Here is a 19560-nt window from a genome sequence, read left to right on the forward strand (position 1 = left end):
TATCGGTGGTTGGCATTCAACGTTATGGTGCATTACCGCCACCTACTGTACTGGAGTGTGGGCCAGCCTTGTTGCTTTTAAATAAGATAAAATATTTGAAACTATATCTAATGACGTTCTACTCAATATACTCTTTAAATGAATGTCCTGTATCCCATTCTCCCTCTGATACTGCCCATAATGTAGCAATACATGGTCCACGGTCTCTGTTTCGTGGCAGTAATCGCACATTCCTGTTGAATGCTTTCCTATCACATTTAAAGTCTTATTTCAACCGGCTGTGTCCCACCCTTAATCTTGTAAAAATAGCCTATCCTCCCCTCACCAACTTTCCTCTGCCCTTAGTATCTCTGCTCCTGCCATCTCTGCACCATCACTGTCCATATCAGGCTTTTTGCCTCTGCCTTGCTCATTGAAACTGCAACATCCCAACTACTAAGTGCTTATTTAGCCAGTACATCAACTACCTCGTTCCCCTCCACCCCCACATGGGCTGGGACCCAACTAAATCTTATCTGTATACCCATCTGTCTAATCCTGCCATGGGTTTGTAGTACATCATAAAGCAGGTATTGTCTGCTACGTGAGCTAAAGGACTGCAGACTCATCAACACTTCACATGAATCAGAGCAATTTAATTATGTTTATTTCCAGAGCATCATTACAAATGTTATACATCATCATGAAGCGACTTCCTCTATGAAAAGAAAAGCACCAGCGAGGAGGCTCATTATGTAGATAATCTTAAGAAGAACTGACCCCTTCTCAAATATCCTAAAGGCCCATAATAATGTTGATGTGAAATGTTGGAAAAGGAGGATAAAATTGCCCCATAAATAAATCAAAGTCATACAAAAGATATAAATACTTTAATAATATTCAATTAAAAAGGTAGACTCAGTGATATGACAGATTCAGAAAGTAAACCGCATAGTGGGTCAATTTCCACAACAACTAAGAGTGTTGAAGCGCGAGTTTCAACTTCTCCACTGTTTTGGTCCCGTGGCCCCCACACTGTAAAGAGCATGAAGTGAACCTCAGCATATGCACACATACTGTGTGTGACTGTGATTTCAGACATATTTCAAATGCATACATAAAAATACACACTGTGTTAGAGTCAGTCACAAGTAAGAAAAATATACAAGTCTCAAGTCAATTCTGACTCAAGTCCGTGCCTCTGAAATACTATAAATTATGGTAACCACATTTCTGACCAATGTAATGCATGATTAGGCCCATTGTAATAAGTAAAAAAGAGAAAATCTCAAAATGCATCATTTTATTACAATATGGAAAATATCAAGCGAAGAAGTTAGGAAAAGTTGTCGATTTCTCTCTTCATTTCCTAAAATGAGAGGAAGGAAAATAAAACGTACGTCAAAGTATAAATCACTTATCAAGATTTGAAGTCATTCAAGTGACTCACATGCACATACAACAGTTAACTAATTATGCACACATTTCAATGTAGGGAATGGTTTGTTTCCATACTCATCAATATATACTGCTCATAAAAATAAACAACACATCCTAGATCTGAATGAAATAAATAATCTTATTAAATACTTTTTTCTTTACATAGTTGAATGTGCTGACAACAAAATCACACAAAAATAATCAATGGAAATCCAATTTATCAACCCATGGAGGTCTGGATTTGGAGTCACACTCAAAATTAAAGTGGAAAACCACACTACAGGCTGATCCAACTTTGATGTAATGTTCTTAAAACAAGTCAAAATGAGGCTCAGTAGTGTGTGTGGCCTCCACGTGCCTGTATGACCTCCCTACAACGCCTGGGCATGCTCCTGATGAGGTGGCGGATGGTCTCCTGAGGGATCTCCTCCCAGAACTGGACTAAAGCATCCGCCAACTCCTGGACAGTCTGTGGTACAACGTGGCATTGGTGGATGGAGCGAGACATGATGTCCCAGATGTGCTCAATTGGATTCAGGTCTGGGGAACGGGCGGGCCAGTCCATAGCATCAATGCCTTCCTCTTGCAGGAACTGCTGACACACTCCAGCCACATGAGGTCTAGCATTGTCTTGCATTCGGAGGAACCCAGGGCCAACCGCACCAGCATATGGTCTCACAAGGGGTCTGAGGATCTCATCTCGGTACCTAATGGCAGTCAGGCTACCTCTGGCGAGCACATGGAGGGCTGTGCGGCCCCCCAAAGAAATGCCACCCCACACCATGACTGACCCACCGCCAAACCGGTCATGCTGGAGGATGTTGCAGGCAGCAGAACGTTCTGCACGGCGTCTCCAGACTCTGTCACGTCTGTCACGTGCTCAGTGTGAACCTGCTTTCATCTGTGAAGAGCACAGGGCGCCAATGGCGAATCTGCCAATCTTGGTGTTCTCTGGCAAACGCCAAACGTCCTGCACGGTGTTGGGCTGTAAGCACAACGCCCACCTGTGGACGTCGGGCCCTCATACCACCCTCATGGAGTCTGTTTCTGACCGTTTGAGCAGACACATGCACATTTGTGGTCTGCTGGAGGTCATTTTGCAAGGCTCTGGCAGTGCTTCTCCTGCTCCTCCTTGCACAAAGGCGGAGGTAGCGGTCCTGCTGCTGGGTTGTTGCCCTCCTACGGCCTCCTCCACATCTCCTGATGTACTGGCCTGTCTCCTGGTAGCGCCTCCATGCTCTGGACACTACACTGACAGACACAGCAAACCTTCTTGCCACAGCTCGCATTGATGTGCCATCCTGGATGAGCTGCACTACCTGAGCCACTTGTGTGGGTTGTAGACTCCGTCTCATGCTACCACTAGAGTGAAAGCACCGCCAGCATTCAAAAGTGACCAAAACATCAGCTTGTAAGCATAGGAACTGACAAGTGGTCTGTGGTCCCCACCTGCAGAACCACTCCTTTATTGGGGGTGTCTTGCTAATTGCCTATAATTTCCACCTGTTGTCTATTCCATTTGCACAACAGCATGTGAAATTTATTGTCAATCAGTGTTGCTTCCTAAGTGGCCAGTTTGATTTCACAGAAGTGTGATTGACTTGGAGTTACATTGTGTTGTTTAAGTTTTCCCTTTATTTTTTTGAGCAGTGTATTTCCTACAACAAGTGACGTAAAAGAGGGATAAGTTGTAAGCCACATACCTGTAAGAGCTCTGTCTTATCAAAGTTGTTGCGGTGTCTGTAGATGCTCTGACACAACAACGCATACAGCTTCTCCAGCTCATGCACCTCATAGCCCTCAGTCTTGGACACAACTCTTCTGAGCAATTCCTGGACAATAAATGATACACAAATCAATGCATGAATTTAGGATGAATGAATAAGTGTTTGGCTGTGACTTGCAATGACCATATTTCGGGTCTACAATTTTCTGGGTGTAGTTCTGATACAACTACATTGTAAGCATGGCCTAACCTAAAAAAAAAAAACTGGTCAGGAGGTTACCTTGAGTTTGTCGTGGTCCACGACCAGCTGAGGGGTCTTCTGGGTCAGGATCTCCAGGGCCTTGTCCACGTCGATCAACTGCTGCTGCTGCACCAGAGTCCTGGTGGCACGGGTCACACGCCTCACTGTTGGAAGGAAACACAGGAAGCAATCAGGAGGGTGTGACGGGGAGCTGATAAGCTCAAGTCCCTTTAATCAGTGCTGGCTGAACAGGCTAATGCTAACACAATGGGCTATTGGTGTTGATATGCACATCTTCTAACATGCAAATTAGGTTCCTACCCAGTAACATTGGATCTCAAGCATTAAGTAGGGGGGCATGGTTTCCTATTCTAGAACTAAGGCAAACTAAGGCACAGAAGAAGACACAATTACAAGCATTTGCACTATTAATGTAGTTTGATTTTCTACAACAAAGTCAACCTTTTTGCATGCGTTCATGCTGTGGTGAACACATTTACAACCAAAGGAACTCATTCTTACAGAGTATTTAAATCAGTGGAGCGATGGATGTATCCCTTTAACTGATGTGCTGTGTTGAGTTAGAGCTCCCCAACAGCTGGAGCCCAAGAGGTCAAAGGTCAGTGAAAATGAATGAGCTGTTCCCTGAGGCCAGAAGAAGTAGCTTGCTTGCGGCCCGGGTCCGGGACCCTAATACAGACCTATGTCCCAGTCATCCTCCAACCTTTCAGGCTCTTTGGTCTTTGAGGTGTGTTTCTCCCCCTGATCTACCTCCTTTGTAGGGGTGTTGTTGACTGGACTTGGGTCACGTTCCACTGGAGGGCTGGCAGGCTGGTAGTTGTCTCCATTGACTGCCACCACTGGACTGGCTTGGATCCCAGATTGGACCTGTGTGAGGCCTGGCTGGTGTGAGTCATCTGTGGGGTCTGGAGCTTGCTGTTGCCAGTCACCATTGGGGATTGGAGTGGTGGTGGGCTGCTCTGCAACACAGGCCTCTTCCACATCCTCTGCAGGCTTAGTGGTCTTCTCTGAGGTACACTCCATAGGGGAGTTCTCTAGAATAGTCTCCAAAGCCTTAGCTTGTTTCTCTTCGCCCTCCTCTATGCCATCCCTCACATCCGCTTCTTCCTCCCCTGAGTTTGTGAGCTCCTTGTTCGAAGAAAAGGAAGAAGTAGGTTTCTTTTTATTCTTCTTTATGATGCCGGAGCTCCATTTGCTTTCGCGTCGTGTTTTGGGCGGTTTCTTTTTACGGGCTAGAGGACAGGCTAGGAAAGTTAAATAGAGAAGAGAAGGTCATTTAACATGATAGAGAACGGGACAGACAGAAAGAGACTTCTCTATTTCAATGAATATCATCTTCCTCTCCTCCCTAGCTCTCAATTTCTGCTCTTGCCTGTCATCGTGGTTTTCTAACTCTGGTCTCGTCTTTTGACTGGTTCACTCAACTGGAAAGAATCCTCCTCCTTCCTCCTCCTCCTCTTTCACTGTGGCTACACTTACTTCTGTTCTTGTCCTGATCCTTGGCACTTCCACTTTCTTTCTATCACTCGTAACACATCTGGGAGGTATTAGTTTTTTGCCCTTAAACGTTGAAACACTGATAATATTAACTGCTTACGCACTGCAAATCAAGCAGGAAAAAACTAAATCCTGAGTGCTGTCCCTTGGTGGTTGACCAGCCTCTACCATCATTTCCACTGGCTGCTCCTCTGCTCTGTAACAAATAACCTACCAATAAACAGTTAAGGTGTAGAGTGGTGAGACTTACGTGCGGGCCGTGGGGTGTTGGCAGTGAACGGGGTGCTGGCGTCTTTGCCAGTGTTACCGCCTAGCCTCTTGGACTCGGCAAATCCTTCCTCTCTGGGCAAGGTCTGGTAGTAGGAGGGGGCAAACTTTGATGACGTGCACCCTGTTAGTAGGCATAAACATGTTGTTAGCATTGTCAATGAAAACGAAGATGTTTTAAGGAAAATAAGAGAGGGTTCATCTAATCATTGGACAAACAGTTAAAGAAGCCGACACGAGACACTGAAACTAAAACAATAGCTAGCTGAACTCACATTTTTTTATATTTAACTAGGCAAGTCAGTTAAGAACAAATTCTTATTTACAATGACGGCCAACCAAAAAGCAAAAAAGCCTCCTGTGGGGACAGGGGTTGGGATTAAAAATGTAAAAAAATATAGGACAAAACACACAACACGACAAGAGAGACAACAACTGGAGACAGGTTGCGCACACTTTATTTGGATAATCCGGATTTCCATCTGTAGATGCTCTACAGATGGTCATTCTATCAACAAACTAGCTGTTTATAAGCAACTGCTTGCTAAGGAATGGTTAGATTTAGAGTAAGGGTTAAGGTTAGGATTAAGTTTAGGGCTAGTACATAGTTAGTTGAAATGTTGTCCATCTGTAGATGCTCTACAGACTATCCAAATAAAGTGTTACCAAGAGGTTTTACCATGTAGGCTAGGTCACTACTTTAGCGTTTAAATCACAGCAATATGTCAACGTTATAAGCAGCAGCAGTTACCTCTCTTGTTGCGCGACTCTCTGATCTGCTCACAGATTCTGTTAAAGTCCTCGTCTAGTTCGTCGCGGATGATGGCGTGGGTCGTGTCCTTCAGGGCACAAGCCCGGTGACGAATCTGACGATCTGGAAACACAAAGAGAGAGACAATGATGACAGAGGTACACAGTAGGGGGCCTCGTCATCCATGGGACCTACTAACGGCAGCAGAACGAGAACGGACAAAAATACCTTCAGAGAGATACCAAACAAAACGAATGTAGCATACTCATTGGAGTAAGATTAGCCAGGTCCCAGATCTGTTTGTGATGTCTTGCTAACTCCTATGGTTGTTGGCAAGACAGCGCAAACAGATCTGGAACCAGGCTAGAATTACACATCAATTATAATAACAACAACAACAGCAGCACTCGGTTTAGTGAGGTGGAGACGGTTGTAGGTATACCAGATGGGTCGCTGTCAGGGTTGTACTCCAGGGCGTTCTTCCAGATCAAGTCCACGTCGTTGACAAACTCCCTGACGGTCATGTACTTGTGGAGGTCGACCTTGGACAGTACAGTGGAGAGGTCCATGGGATGCCTGATCACCTTAATATAGTCAGGAACCTGGTGAGAGAAGAAGACAAACCCTTGATAAGATGGGGGATACAATACCACTCTGGTTGTTTCTGATGAGAGTGTCGGTAAAGGAGCGAAGCTACAGAAATCTGGAGGTGACTACAGGGCATCCCCCTAAGGGGCCAGAGCTCACTTAGAATGCATGTACTTGTATTCAGACTTGCTAGTTAAGTATTGACTAAGTTTGGATCAGTCAACATTCAGCTTCCATTAGAGTAATCTTGACTGGCACCTTGGACTACAACAATGCAAAAACACCTCTTTCCTTCCTTGTTCCTCTCTTTTTTCCCCAGTGTTTTCTCCCTACCTCTTCGATGTCCACAGGCTTAGTGAAGGCCTTGAAGCGTTTGTCCTGGGAGAGGCGGTCAGTGACGTTGCGCAGGAACAGCCTCAGCTCCCTGAGTGTGTCCTCCTCCTGCTCCTCCAGACGCAGACGCTCCCTCTCACTCATCTGCCTGGGGGGAGGAGGGGGGGCAAGGGGGAGCACCTCCATGGCATGCATCACTGAGGCAGGGGAGGGGGAGGAAGAGGGGGGTAAAGAAGGAGGGTTAAAATGGAGATGGGACACAAACAGCAATACCAAGTGATTATCAAAAGTCATAAATATCTAGTAGGTACAGGCTTTCTTCTTGGATGCGGGTGCCTTGGCAGTCTGGCTAAGGATGAGATTCTCAAAGAACTTCCTTCTCTCCTGCTGGTTGGGAATTTGGATAGAGTGAACCTCTCCATACTCCATCCGGAACAGAGTCTGGATCTGAGAGAGACAAAGTGTGGAATAGTTACCTCACTTAGGGTCTTCACTTCTACAAAGAGTATTTACTGAAGTGTAAAAGAAAAAAAAAGAACCTGGTTACAAATCTACTCATGGGTTGAGTAGCCCAGTAAGGTCCAGGGATCACTTCTCTACAGTACTTGTAGTGTAATGTATGGTGGGGGAGGCCCAGGTATGACCTACCTCGTCGGCCAGGTCGTGGTGAGACACGTTGCTGGTGGCCAGCAGCATGATGGGGGAGAAGGAGGGGATGTCCTGCAGCAGGCTGAGAAAGGTGGCCTTCAGGGCCGAGCCCACCGTGTCCCACCACTGCTGGATGTGGGGGATGTACATTATGCTGGGGGAGGTCCGCTTGGCCTCGCAGAACACCTGGGGCAGGCAGGGCGAGAGGGGCTAAGAGGTCAATGACTGTATCACTCGCCAACCTAGCACTTAGGTCGGGATTCAAACTATCAGCACTGCACCGACATCTTGCTGCATTTGACTTAGTAATTATTTGCTTGATGGAGTTAGCCTTCCTACAATGAAGTCAACTCTGGGGCTATAATTCTCTGCACCACAAATGAGTGGAGCAGGTCGGTGTGCATTTTAACATTTCACTTCTAAAGGCTACATTCGTTCCAGCCAGTACCTGTGCACAGGCCTCCTCGGGTGAGGTACAGCTGACTCCAAACAGCACAGCCATGTCCAGGGTGTAGACGGTGAACTTCTCCAGGGCATGGAGCACGGCGGGGGCCAGGTGGGAGCTCTGACCCGCCCCGGGACGCCCAGCCAGCAGCAGCCTCGGCCGGTAGGTGGTGGGGTGGCAGATCGCACTCCTGGAATAGAGGCGAGCGGAGAGGTGAAGTGAATGGAGACTCAGGGATGTGATTATGAATGGAAACGTATCTACATAGGGCAGAACGTATCTACATATTACCTGGCAAAATGGAGGAAGCTCCCTTTGGTGGTGGTCTGTTTGGTGATGGAATTATTGGATGAGGGGCCCTCGTCCCCACTGTACATGATTTCATCCTCCAGAATGCTGTCTGTCAGATCTGACCGAAGGAAAAACTTGATCAAGTAATTGCATCAATTGAACTTAACCAATGATCCTCTCTAATAGTGACCTAGCTTGGTCCCACATCTGTTTGTGTTGTATAGCCAACATTGGCATGACATTGGCCATAGGATTCGGCAAGACAGCACAAATCAATCTGGGACCAGATAACAATGGCAGTGACTTAGTTCTCAGACAAAACTGAACCCGACCCACCTGCATCCCTCTTCCTCTTGAGGCCCTGTTCGGCGTGGGGGAAGAGCTTCTGCACTGCGTCCAGCACGTTGGTGAGGGCAGGGCCCAGCAGGGGCGTAACCACAGGGGTCAGGGCCTTGGCAGGGGACGACACAGCCCTCTGAGACGCTGGCACCATCTTCCTCATGGCGGCCACAAAGTCCCGGCTGTTGATGTTGATGGAGCCCACGTCCAGCAGGAGCTTCTGGGACGTGCCGTAGATCTGGGGGTAGCGCCGGCGCAGCGCGCACAGGGCCGCCTCGGCGCACACCGCCTTGATGTCGGCGCCGCAGTAGCCTGGGGTGCAGAGGGGGAAGATGTTGCGGTTAATACTTGGCATGTGTCGGATTGACTGTGGAACTGTGTTAAATCGATAGATGAATTGTGGTGATCTGTCTGAATATTATGAGACAACAAAACGACATAGTTATTTTTGTTCTTACAATTATTGTACAATCTTGACTTGCCCAACGCTAGAGTTGACTTGGTATACATTAATCACTTACCGACACATTTATCAGCCAATTCTTCCAGGAAAGGATCGGATGGTGTAGGATTCCACTGTCTGGTGTGTATCTTCAGGATATCTTTCCGGGACTGAAGTTGTCCACAGAAATGAAAGGTAAGTGCACGAATGAAACATAACTGCATGTAGGTCTCTCAAGTTAAAAGGAAGATTTGGATGGACATTTGAGTTTTGCACGCACACATATTAACTCAAATGAGTCTTACCTCGCGATCAGGGAGGCCAAAGAGAAACTCCCTGTCGAAGCGTCCGGGGCGTCTGAGGGCGGGGTCGATGGAGTCCAGTCGGTTGGTGGCTCCGATCACCACCACTTCTCCTCGGCTATCCAGGCCATCCATTAGGGCCAGCAGGGTGGACACGATGGAACTGCAGGAAGGAACCACGAGTTGGGAGTATACAATGTTTAGTATGCAGGCACAATCAATGGTAAGTCTCTGTAATCAGTGGAGTGAGAAATGAGAGTGGCTGAAATGTCTTACCTGTGGATCTGGTCTTGACGACTGGAGCGAACCGGAGCCAACCCATCGATTTCGTCAAAGAAGATAATGGCTGGCCGCATCTGGTAAGCCTGTGGGTACAAATAATGAGTCATCCTTATCAATGCAAGTATGTCCCTATATAATAGACATGACCGTCAAACACAGTATAGCCAGCCACCCTTACATTTCACTTTACAGAGTTACAACAAGAGACCAATAGTGACTTGAGCAGGAAATGCTGATAGATAGGCAAATACTAGACCCAATGGTCTCACTAAGACTGAATGCACCAGTGATAACTATATTAATGATCTTTAGTGTGTTGTATGAGGGACTGTACTGTACCTGGTCAAAGAGCAGCCTGAGCTGGCGTTCCGACTCTCCCACCCACTTGCTCAAGCAGTCGGCCCCCTTCCTCATGAAGAAGGCCACCTTCCTCTCCCCCTGGCTGCACTCGTTGGCCAGCGCCCTGGCCACCAGGGTCTTCCCCGTACCAGGGGGACCGTAGAACAGGCAGCCCCTGCAACAGACGGGGAATTTTCTTAGAATGGATCCTTGCAAAGGACTCAAATGATTCAAGAGCCAATGAAATGAAGAGTGGATGAGGCTGTGATTAGAGTTAGGGTTGGGGTGGGGCTTAAGTCCATTGACAGGATCCATTCTAGTTGCTCACCCAAGTAAGTTCCTCATCCTGCTGTAGGCTATTTCCTCACAATGTCATTATGGTAAGCTACCCCGAAGACAATGTAAATCAATAGTCAAAATAACTGCAAGTTACCCACAACAAAATATGTTAGCTATTCAACTCTAAAACAATTGCTCACCTTGGGGGCTGGATCCTGAATTTCTCAAACACCTCTGGGTAGAGCAGAGGGAAGACTACCATCTCCTTCAGGGCGGAAATGTGGCTTGTCAGACCGCCAACGGTGTCAAAGCGCACCTTTGGAGGGAAGAGAGGGGGTTGGATCTTTACATGGGAGATGCAGTCTGATAACTTAGACCATATAATGTAAGCAAACCAAACTTTGAGATTAAAACGGCTTCAAATAATTTAATTGTGATGTTAGAGCTTACCGACTGGTCAATCGCCATGGGGTCGACATCCGCAAGACTCGCACCCATCTTCATTCTGTCCTTATGGATTCCCCAAATGCCCTCTTTGCGCAAATTCAGAGGCAGACACCTGAGAGGGATCCCAAATGAAAGAGATTGTGGTTTTGGCAAGCTTATTCTGAGCAGAAGCTCAAAACCACACCGGATTCCACTGGTGTGAAATATTGGACAGATTTTGCTTTAAATCCAAAATAATGATATTCTGTTCGTGGTGTCAAGTCTCATACAGAGAAACTCTTGAGCTACATCATGTTTTCACTACAAAGGTCTGACACCCAATGAAGCTCACCAAGGAGATATCACCAGAATAACCAAGATGGAACCTTTGTCTATTATTATTACATCATCGACCACCACCACCACTACTCATGATGTCATAGACACAGTTCAAAAACATTCCGGAATGGGGAATCATTGCTCTGCTTACCCATGTTCATTATCCTTTAAATATGATTTAATCGTGTCCAAGATAATATGCCATGGCAAATAACAGATGATCAGTAAACAAATATAAAAAACAATCAAGTAATATGTAATAAAACATTGTTTTCTCCTTTCTTTAATACTACTTTCTAGGGTAGATTTCAACTGTGAACTAAATTAAACATGTTATCGTTATAGGGACAAGTCAAACTGTTGAAGTGTATCAGATTGGTTGCTCATGATGACATGTTCACTGACCTGTTCTTGGCTTCTTGCTCTGTGTCTTCCTCATCAGAGGAGTCTTCCTCATCAGAGGAGCTGGCTTTGTAGGTGTGCCAAGCATGCTTTCTCCTGTGGGTCAAAGCAAACCATAAGGAGACAGAGAAAGGACAAACTTCACTACTTTACTGTACTGCTCTCTCCCAACGTTGTCAGTCCCCAATAACAAATGGGAGACTTAAGTTGTTTAAATTGTGCCAGAGACTCACCTGCCTATGGACCCAATCCTGTTGTTTGAAACAGTGAGAATTTTTTTTTATTAAACATCACAATGAAAAAGTAATATATATTGACAAGACCCTACAAGAATAGCCCATAGTCATATATAGCCATAACCATGTATAAGGACCCAACCCATGAAACACAGCATTAATGGACCCTACAACATATTTTGGTCAAAACAAAGATTTTTTGGGTCAAAACAAATAACTGGACACTATGAAACCAATGTACGGGCTAAGAATATTGGTAAAGTGCCAGTACTGTGAAGTACAGTACTGTGGGAGGGACCTGCCACTCCTTCGGCTGGTGGTGTGGACACTCCTGGGCACTGAGGCACTGATGCGGTAGCTCTCTCTAGTGGAAGATGCCTGGCGGTCAAAAAACATGGGCGGCTGCTTCCTGGATTCTACAGATGAAACAGTGAGAGAGGCATAACATCACGATAAGCATTGATCTTGGCCACTAGTCAATAATTTCAGAGTGGGAGTGCTGATCTAGGATCAGTTTTGCTTTTTAGATCAGAATATTTTGTGGAGATGTGCTCTGATGAAAGTCGACTGATCGAAAGCTTACCTACTATTAAAATACATTTGCATCTGACTTGAGGTGTGCATAGACTTTTTCCTGTTTTTCCAGTTTCATATTTTGCCTCCAGCACACTTTACTTATTGGTTTTGGGTGTGCGGTAGACTCTTATTATATACGAGATCATCATGAATAACATGGACTGGGGACCTGATCCCAATCAGCACTGCGGCATTGTTCCACGAAATGGGTGCCTTTTGATATTTTAAGCAGAAATTGTGCACCAATATTGAATATTAAAAGCCTGTTATATTAAATTAAGTGCCCTTCAATAAAAACCACATGGAGAATTTAATCTAATTATTTATGTAAAGACTTGCTAAAGTGCCAAAATTCAGCATGTCCCTCCGTGCACCCTCTGCAGATTTTAACTAACTCAACCCCAAAATTCCTCCAAGTTTTCACCGTAATTGGACAGCCCTAGTTATGTTGTTGCTTTGACAAAGTCATTTCTGAAGATTACTTTTTATTTAATGTGATTAATTGACATCTTTCCCTCATTTTAAGGTCAAACCTGTTATGTGAAACATTTCCTTAAAACATTTTTTGAAAGAAATGGAACATTGAATAGTCAAACCATAGTGTAAAAGCTTGTTCTACTTTTTGACCATTTGCTGGTGTTTTGTGGTGGAAAACACATCAAACCTGTTACCCATAGATAGATAGGCTCTAAAATGTTTTAACAATTTCATTTTTGGGGTGAAAAAGGGGGTTTTATGGTTGAGTTAAGAGGAAATCGTCAACCCTTTACAGTCAACCCTGCTACTATATTTGGCACTTACGATAGTCATTTTTTCATTTAACCTCTTGAGATGGGAAAACGTGTTTTTTTATGAAGTAGTTGAACATGTTCTCTTTATGACAGAATGTTTCAATTAGATTAAATAAAGTTAACTGTTTTTTTGGACCAACTTCTCAAAAGGAATTGGTGGGACGACCCTGCTACGCTCATTAATTGAGATGAATAGTTAAGTAAATTACGGAGAACATTTTTCAGAAGACTAGTTCAGCAAAGAGTAATAACCATCCAGAGGGGCCTGGTAGCGAACCACTGCTTTTTTCTGTCGAGGTTCATAGCGCTTGCTGTTATTGTCGTCTTCCTCATCTCCTTCGTCCTCATCATCCTCCTCACTATCATCATCAGAGTACTCTGGAAATAGGTATTGGACAAAAAGTTAATGAATTCATGTTTAGAGAGTTATGGTCAAACATGACTTTGACCTAAACTACAATAGAAACAGACCTTCCGTTTGTTTGGAAACTGCTTTTACAGTTGGACAATCAGTAGTCGTCTTTCGCTGGGCTTTAGAAGAGATCCTCTGAAATTCAAACAACTTCATAGATACAACTGGTATGGTATTGCCATTTCCTTTCATCAGTGGCCTGCATGACACAATGGTACATATTTCAGTGAGACTTCAATCTCAAAAGGTATTATTGGTCATTTCCTTCCACTAGTCTTATTTCCCATATCTCAAGGTTAATTTGGTGAAATTCAAATGAACGTTCACTGAATATACTAAACATTAAGAACATCTGCTCTTTCCATGACATAGACTGACCAGGTGAATCCAGCTGGAAGCTATGATCCCTTACTAATGTCACTTGTTAAATCCACTTCAGAAATCAGTGTAGATGAAGGGGAGACAGGTTAAAGAAGGGTTTTTAAGCCCTTGAGACAAATGAGACACGGATTGTGTATGTGTGCCATTCAGAGGGTGAATGGGAAAGATAAAAAATGTAAGTGCCTTTGAACGGGGTATGGTAGTTGGTATTAGGCACACCGGTTTGTCAAGAACTGCAACGTTGCTGGGGTTTTCACACTCAACAGTTTCCTGCATTTATCAAGAATGGCCCACCACCCAAAGGACATCCAGACAACTTGACACAACTGTGGGAAACATTGGAGTCAACATGGGCCAGCATCCCTGTGGAACGCTACCGACACCATGTAGAGTTTTTTCAGTCAGCTGCTGGTGAATGAGGCAACAATATGACAACAGTGTGAATTCTGTTCCTAAATACACAGCACAGAGGGCTGCTGAGGGCAGAGAGAGAGAGCAAGAGAGAGATAGGGGGTGGTGGACCACAGATGGGTGCAACACCCTTACAATGGCCTGATAAGAGATTGTGTGTGGCAGCAGAAGATATAGAGCCTAGAAAAAGTGGCCGGTTATTATGTAAACACATTTCTACAGAGCAACAAGCCCTTGTGTTTGGGTAGAGTTAGTGTGAGTCTTTAATGCCAATCTCAAAGGGGGAACATGTCAATGAATGGTTTCTTATTATTTGCAAATTATACGGCATAAATATAGCCCTGTATTGTATTTCATCCCAGTCTTTGTGGATGGCTGAATGACAAAATTCTATTTTACGGAATGGAAAAAGCCTCACTGTTTGTTCTGAGTTTAAGTGGCGGCGCATCTTATTCATGTCATCAATCTTGTGGAGGACTGCCTCAGCAGTGCTATGGAGAAAAACAAGTAACAATATAACTTCTGATAGTATCTTTCTTTAGCATGATTTCATGGAGGTTTTGGGTCCCAATGCAATAAGAATTAAAATGGTGTACTTATCATTTTGGGGGAGAAGTAGAGGAATTAGTAATATACCTATAATAACCAACATGTCTGACATCTGTAATAACCCTCACAAATTTGTTCTTAACTGGCTTGCCTAGTTAATAAAGGTTAAATAAAAATATATTTTTAAATACTTCCTGTATTAGGACTATCCCCATGTTACACACTCTACATGGGGGGGTTATGTGGTGACGCTCCTTACTTAGGGATGAGGCGGTCGTAAATCATGGGCTGTTGGTATCTGGTGGTTCTGGTGCTGCGTCGCACAACCCCCTGGGGTCCTTCTGGTCTAGGAGACCCCTCTAGAACAGGTATTCAAAACACAATTCATGACATTCACAATTCCATGTAGGTAAATGAGTCTGTGAATGAGAATGATTGTTTAAATGGAGTAAGTTGTGTGACATCCTCTTAAAAAGTGTTTTGTAGTTGCGTGTGTTTTTATGACATGCATGTCTAAATAGATGTTCTAGGAAAGATCTTGTTTGCATCATAATGTGAAACATGCTTTAGGCTGACCAGTTTGGTCATCTTCACAGGCCCCATTGACCTGAAACCTGGGTGATTTCCTGTGAAGGAATAAAAAATGTACTTAAAAAAAATAACATTAAAATATTATAAGAATGCTTGATGGTATCTGAATCAAAATGGTCTGTAGGACTAGCCTGGGTAACATTATGTTGAGTTAACATCCCACTCCCTGTAATCTGGCAAACACACAAAGTAGGCCTACAAGGACTGGAAAGTTAGATAAACAGATGACAAATACGCATCTTGACTTTATATCTGGCTTATGGATAGAAACATTAGCCTACCAATATTTAATTATTGAGAACTGACTTACCTTGTTATCTTTCTGACAGGTCTCCCATTCTCTGGTGTTTGTCCATTTAGCTCTTCCAAGAGGATAATATGCCGATCATTCTGACCAACATATCCCTGAGAAAGAACAGCAGAACTCAAATAAACATGTATTGGTCAACCTTGAAGGCATTGACGATCAATTGTCTTCCATCTGTTGAATATAAATTAAGTTTGTTTTGACAAAGTTTAGAAATGTTCTGCATAGCTAACCTACAATCAAGATTTTTAAAATTCGGTGACATTATTTACAGATTGCCGTTTGCAAAGAGGTGACAGACAATATTTTCAAATGAGGACACCGTAGAACGTTTGTTCAACTCACGTTAGTCAAGCGTGCGGACTTTCTCCGTGAAGTCTGCAGTGATGGAACGTCGGCGTCTGGTTGTGAATGAAGTGTTGATTGGTGTTCTTCCGAAATGCTATGTATGATCACCATCGTGTTGAATAAACTGCGCGTTTAATGAGTTTACTAGCTAATACTACGGTCAATTATTCACAATTGCAATGTTAACAATGATATGTATCGATCTATCCATCTCCATTTAATTGCAGATTGTTAACGACCTCCTAGCAAAATTGAGATGTCAAAACTACTGTGCGTGTATAATTTCAAAACACAGCATTATGGCACCATCCCACGTCACAAACCGTATGCCTGGCTGCGTTCGTTTTACATCGCCCGGGGTGGAAAGGATAATATGGGGATTCCCTTGCAAATGTTTTTTAAATGGAAGCAAACGGAACGAAACGGGGAGGGACTGACCTGGATTTGTCCAATAGAAACTCGTTTTAGTTGCAAACGTTCAACTGGACTAATAATTACCAGTGGTGTGAAGTACTTAAGTAAAAATACTTTAAAGTACTACTTAAGTAGTTTTTTGGGGTATCTGTACTTTACTTTTTATATTTTTGCCAACTTTTACTTCACTACATTCCTAAAGAAAATAATGTACTTTTTACTCCATATATTTTCCCTGACACACAAAAGTACTTACATTTTGCCAGGAAAATGGTCCAATTCACACACTTTTCAAGAGCACATCACTGGTCATCCCTACTGCCTCTGATCTGGCAGATTCATTATACACAAATGCTTTGTTTGTAAATTATGTCTGAGTATTGGCTAGTATTGGCTACCCCTGGCTATCCATCAATAAAAATAAAAAATAAACAGTTGTGCAGTCTGGTTTGCTTAATATAGCGAATTTGAAATGATTAATAGTTTTACTTTTGATAATTAAGTACATTTTAGCAATTCCATTTACTTTTGATACTTAAGTATATTTAAAACCAAATAGTTTTAGACTTTTAATCAAGTAGTATTTTACTGGGTGACTTTTACTTTTAGTTGAGTCATTAAAAAAAACAAAAAAAAATTACCTTTATTTAACTAGACAAGTCAGTTAAGAACAAATTCTTATTTACAATGACAGCCTACATTGTCTGTGTGGTATGACAAGTTCTTAATAAACATCCTTCTGCCCACGACACCATCCACCAATGAGGAGTTGACCAGAACAGAGGAAGAGCATCCATTCAGTACAGTTACGTTGAGCTAACGTTAGCGAGGCAGACTAGCTAGCTCAAATGGTTCCTAAACTGGGGGGGAGGGGGTCGCCGGATATGAAAATGGGGTCGGAGAATTTCCACAATCCTGGTAAAAAAAAAAGTTATATTATAATATAATCTTTGTCTCTCAATCACTGTAATGTGCTTAACCTTAAAAATCAAAAATTTTCAAATCTAAGTTCAAATTCAACCAGAGCGCCCTTAGATCATGGGAAAAGGCCGAACTTGAATCATTCCCACGGTGAATGGCTAAGCACGCTACACTATGAAACTACACACTATTGCAGAGACTTTGATATTAACGGCCGCAATTCATATGGTGAAAACAATGTGTGGGGAGGCAGAGGTACAGACACTCACATCAATACCTTTGTCAGATAACTCTGTGAAACTAAGAATTGAGGCTATAGCCAGCAATCAAGAGAAAACTGACTGAACGACTCAAACTCCCCACCTTATGCTCTCCAAATGGACATTAGCTGTGAGGGCCGAGATGCATTGACCTTTGTTCGCTACATGTCGGGGGGTGGTATTCACGAGGATATTTTGTTCTGTCTCACGATTCCCGAGCATGAACTGGCACAGCGAATGTTCAGTGTGCTGCATAGCTATATTGACAAAAAAACAGATTCCATGGGATCGAATTGTGTGCTTTTGAACAGATGGGGCTCCATCTATGGCAGGACGACGGGCAGGCCTCTGCACTCTAGTTATGAATGTGTCTCCTTCTGCCATATGGACGCATTGTATGAGTCACCCACTGAGCAATAATGGATACACCGAGTGCAACTGGCAGCAAAAGAGCTGAGTGCAGAACTCTGAGCTATGCAGCAGGTAACTTCGATTGTAGGCTAAACAACTATACATAGTTTTGCGAACAGGCGTGTTCGAGCAGAGGAGGAGGACCAATGATTTACAACAAAACATTTTGGTAAAACATTAAAAGTTATCCTCTTTAGATAAAACTATACTAAATACAATCCCGTCACCAAATCATTGATTAAAACATACTATTTTGCAATGGTCTACAGTAGCCCCAACAGCACTCTGTAGGGTAGCACCATGGTGTAGCCAGAGGACAGCTAGCTTCCATCTTCCTCTGGCTACATTGACTTCAATACAAAACCTAAGAGGCTCATGGTTCTCACCCCCTTCTACAGACTTACACAGTAATTATGACAACTTCCGGAGGACGTCCTCCAACCTATCAGAGCTCTTGCAGCATGAACTGACATGTTGCCCACCCAATCAAAGGATCAGAGAATGAATAGAGTAAGATAGAGTAGTTGACTCAGAGAGAGAGAAAGACAATAGTTGAACAGTTTTGAACAAATTAATTTCTTCCAAAATGGAGAAGCAATAGTGTTTTTTTTTCTCACTTTCGGTTTCACTTAGCTAGCAAATGCAGCTAGCTAGTTTAGCCTTCTCAAACAGAGGGATGCTATATTAGCTAGCTGTCTATGACTATTCAACAACACTGGAACTCTTGCAAGTCAAGGTAAGCTTTCGGGTTTAAAAATGTATTTGCCCCCGGGGCCCGCCTGTGTAAGAGCTAAACTGCTTACTGACTGTACACTAACGTTACTGCATGATTGTAGCAGGTTTACTAATGCATTAGTTCTATTAGCTATGTTGACTATGTCGTTACTTTATGATATGGTTTAGCTTGGAAAGGTTGTCTCGCCTGGTCACATACAGCTGATGTGTTGTGCATTGACGTCCACAAGCAACGAAGGGAAAAGGTGAGAGGAGTAGAGCACATAGATGCGAGAAGGAATACAACGTGGCTGTTATGAAAATGAACTGTGTTTACGTGTGATCAGGGGTGTATTCATTCTGCCTATTCTGTTGAAAATAAATCTTAAAACAGAACATAACAGGGATAAACATACATGATTTTGTCCAATAGAAACTCTAATTTGCAACTGTTGGATTAATGATTACACCCTATATCAGCTAGATGCAGGCAAGGCAGTATTGAATGTGTATTGACCTGTGTGCACCTACAGTACCAGTTTGATGTCTTCACTATTATTCTACAATGTAGAAAATAGTAAAAATAAAGAAAAACCCTTGAATGAGGAGGTGTCCAAACTTTTGACTCGTACTGTACATTATAAACGTTCATTCATAGGCTAGGTTGTAGAAACCTCATGATGGGTATAGGTAAAATTAGAAGAATTATATAGTAGCCTAAACCCATCGCTGTTACATTGAACTAGGTGAATGGAATATGAATTACCTATTTTCCTGGTTAAATAAATAATACAATATGCTGTAATATAAATAAGGCCATGCTCATGAAGAAAAATAAATTGTCCTCCCTCATATTAAATG

The 19560-nt window shown here is 43.4% G+C and overlaps 1 protein-coding gene across 7 annotated transcripts; it reads right to left on the reverse strand.

Moving 5' to 3' along the window:
- Positions 1 to 614: 614 nt before the first annotated feature.
- On the reverse strand, positions 615 to 16372 carry LOC115175886 (ATPase family AAA domain-containing protein 2). Of its 7 annotated transcripts, XM_029735497.1 has the most exons (29): positions 15977 to 16371; positions 15635 to 15729; positions 15310 to 15359; positions 14993 to 15092; positions 14603 to 14675; positions 13452 to 13527; positions 13233 to 13358; positions 11912 to 12029; positions 11611 to 11628; positions 11381 to 11473; positions 10661 to 10769; positions 10411 to 10526; positions 9932 to 10106; positions 9587 to 9675; positions 9314 to 9473; positions 9088 to 9178; positions 8564 to 8878; positions 8228 to 8345; positions 7940 to 8126; positions 7492 to 7677; positions 7155 to 7290; positions 6844 to 7040; positions 6365 to 6524; positions 5923 to 6045; positions 5155 to 5295; positions 4088 to 4651; positions 3426 to 3550; positions 3123 to 3251; positions 615 to 1348 (listed from the first exon to the last, which is right to left on the reverse strand). In XM_029735497.1, exons 1-29 carry the CDS (start codon positions 16088 to 16090, stop codon positions 1316 to 1318), a joined length of 4017 nt encoding a protein of 1338 aa, XP_029591357.1. In that variant the 5' UTR covers positions 16091 to 16371; the 3' UTR covers positions 615 to 1315. The 7 variants fall into 7 exon arrangements, 6 of the variants coding, with proteins under 6 accessions (XP_029591357.1, XP_029591360.1, XP_029591358.1 ...); XM_029735500.1 differs by lacking the exon at positions 4088 to 4651 and having other exon boundaries at positions 15977 to 16372; XM_029735498.1 differs by lacking the exon at positions 11611 to 11628.
- Positions 16373 to 19560: the final 3188 nt, after the last annotated feature.

Source organism: Salmo trutta, chromosome 36 (assembly GCF_901001165.1).
Source record: "Salmo trutta chromosome 36, fSalTru1.1, whole genome shotgun sequence".
Lineage (NCBI taxonomy): Eukaryota > Metazoa > Chordata > Actinopteri > Salmoniformes > Salmonidae > Salmo > Salmo trutta.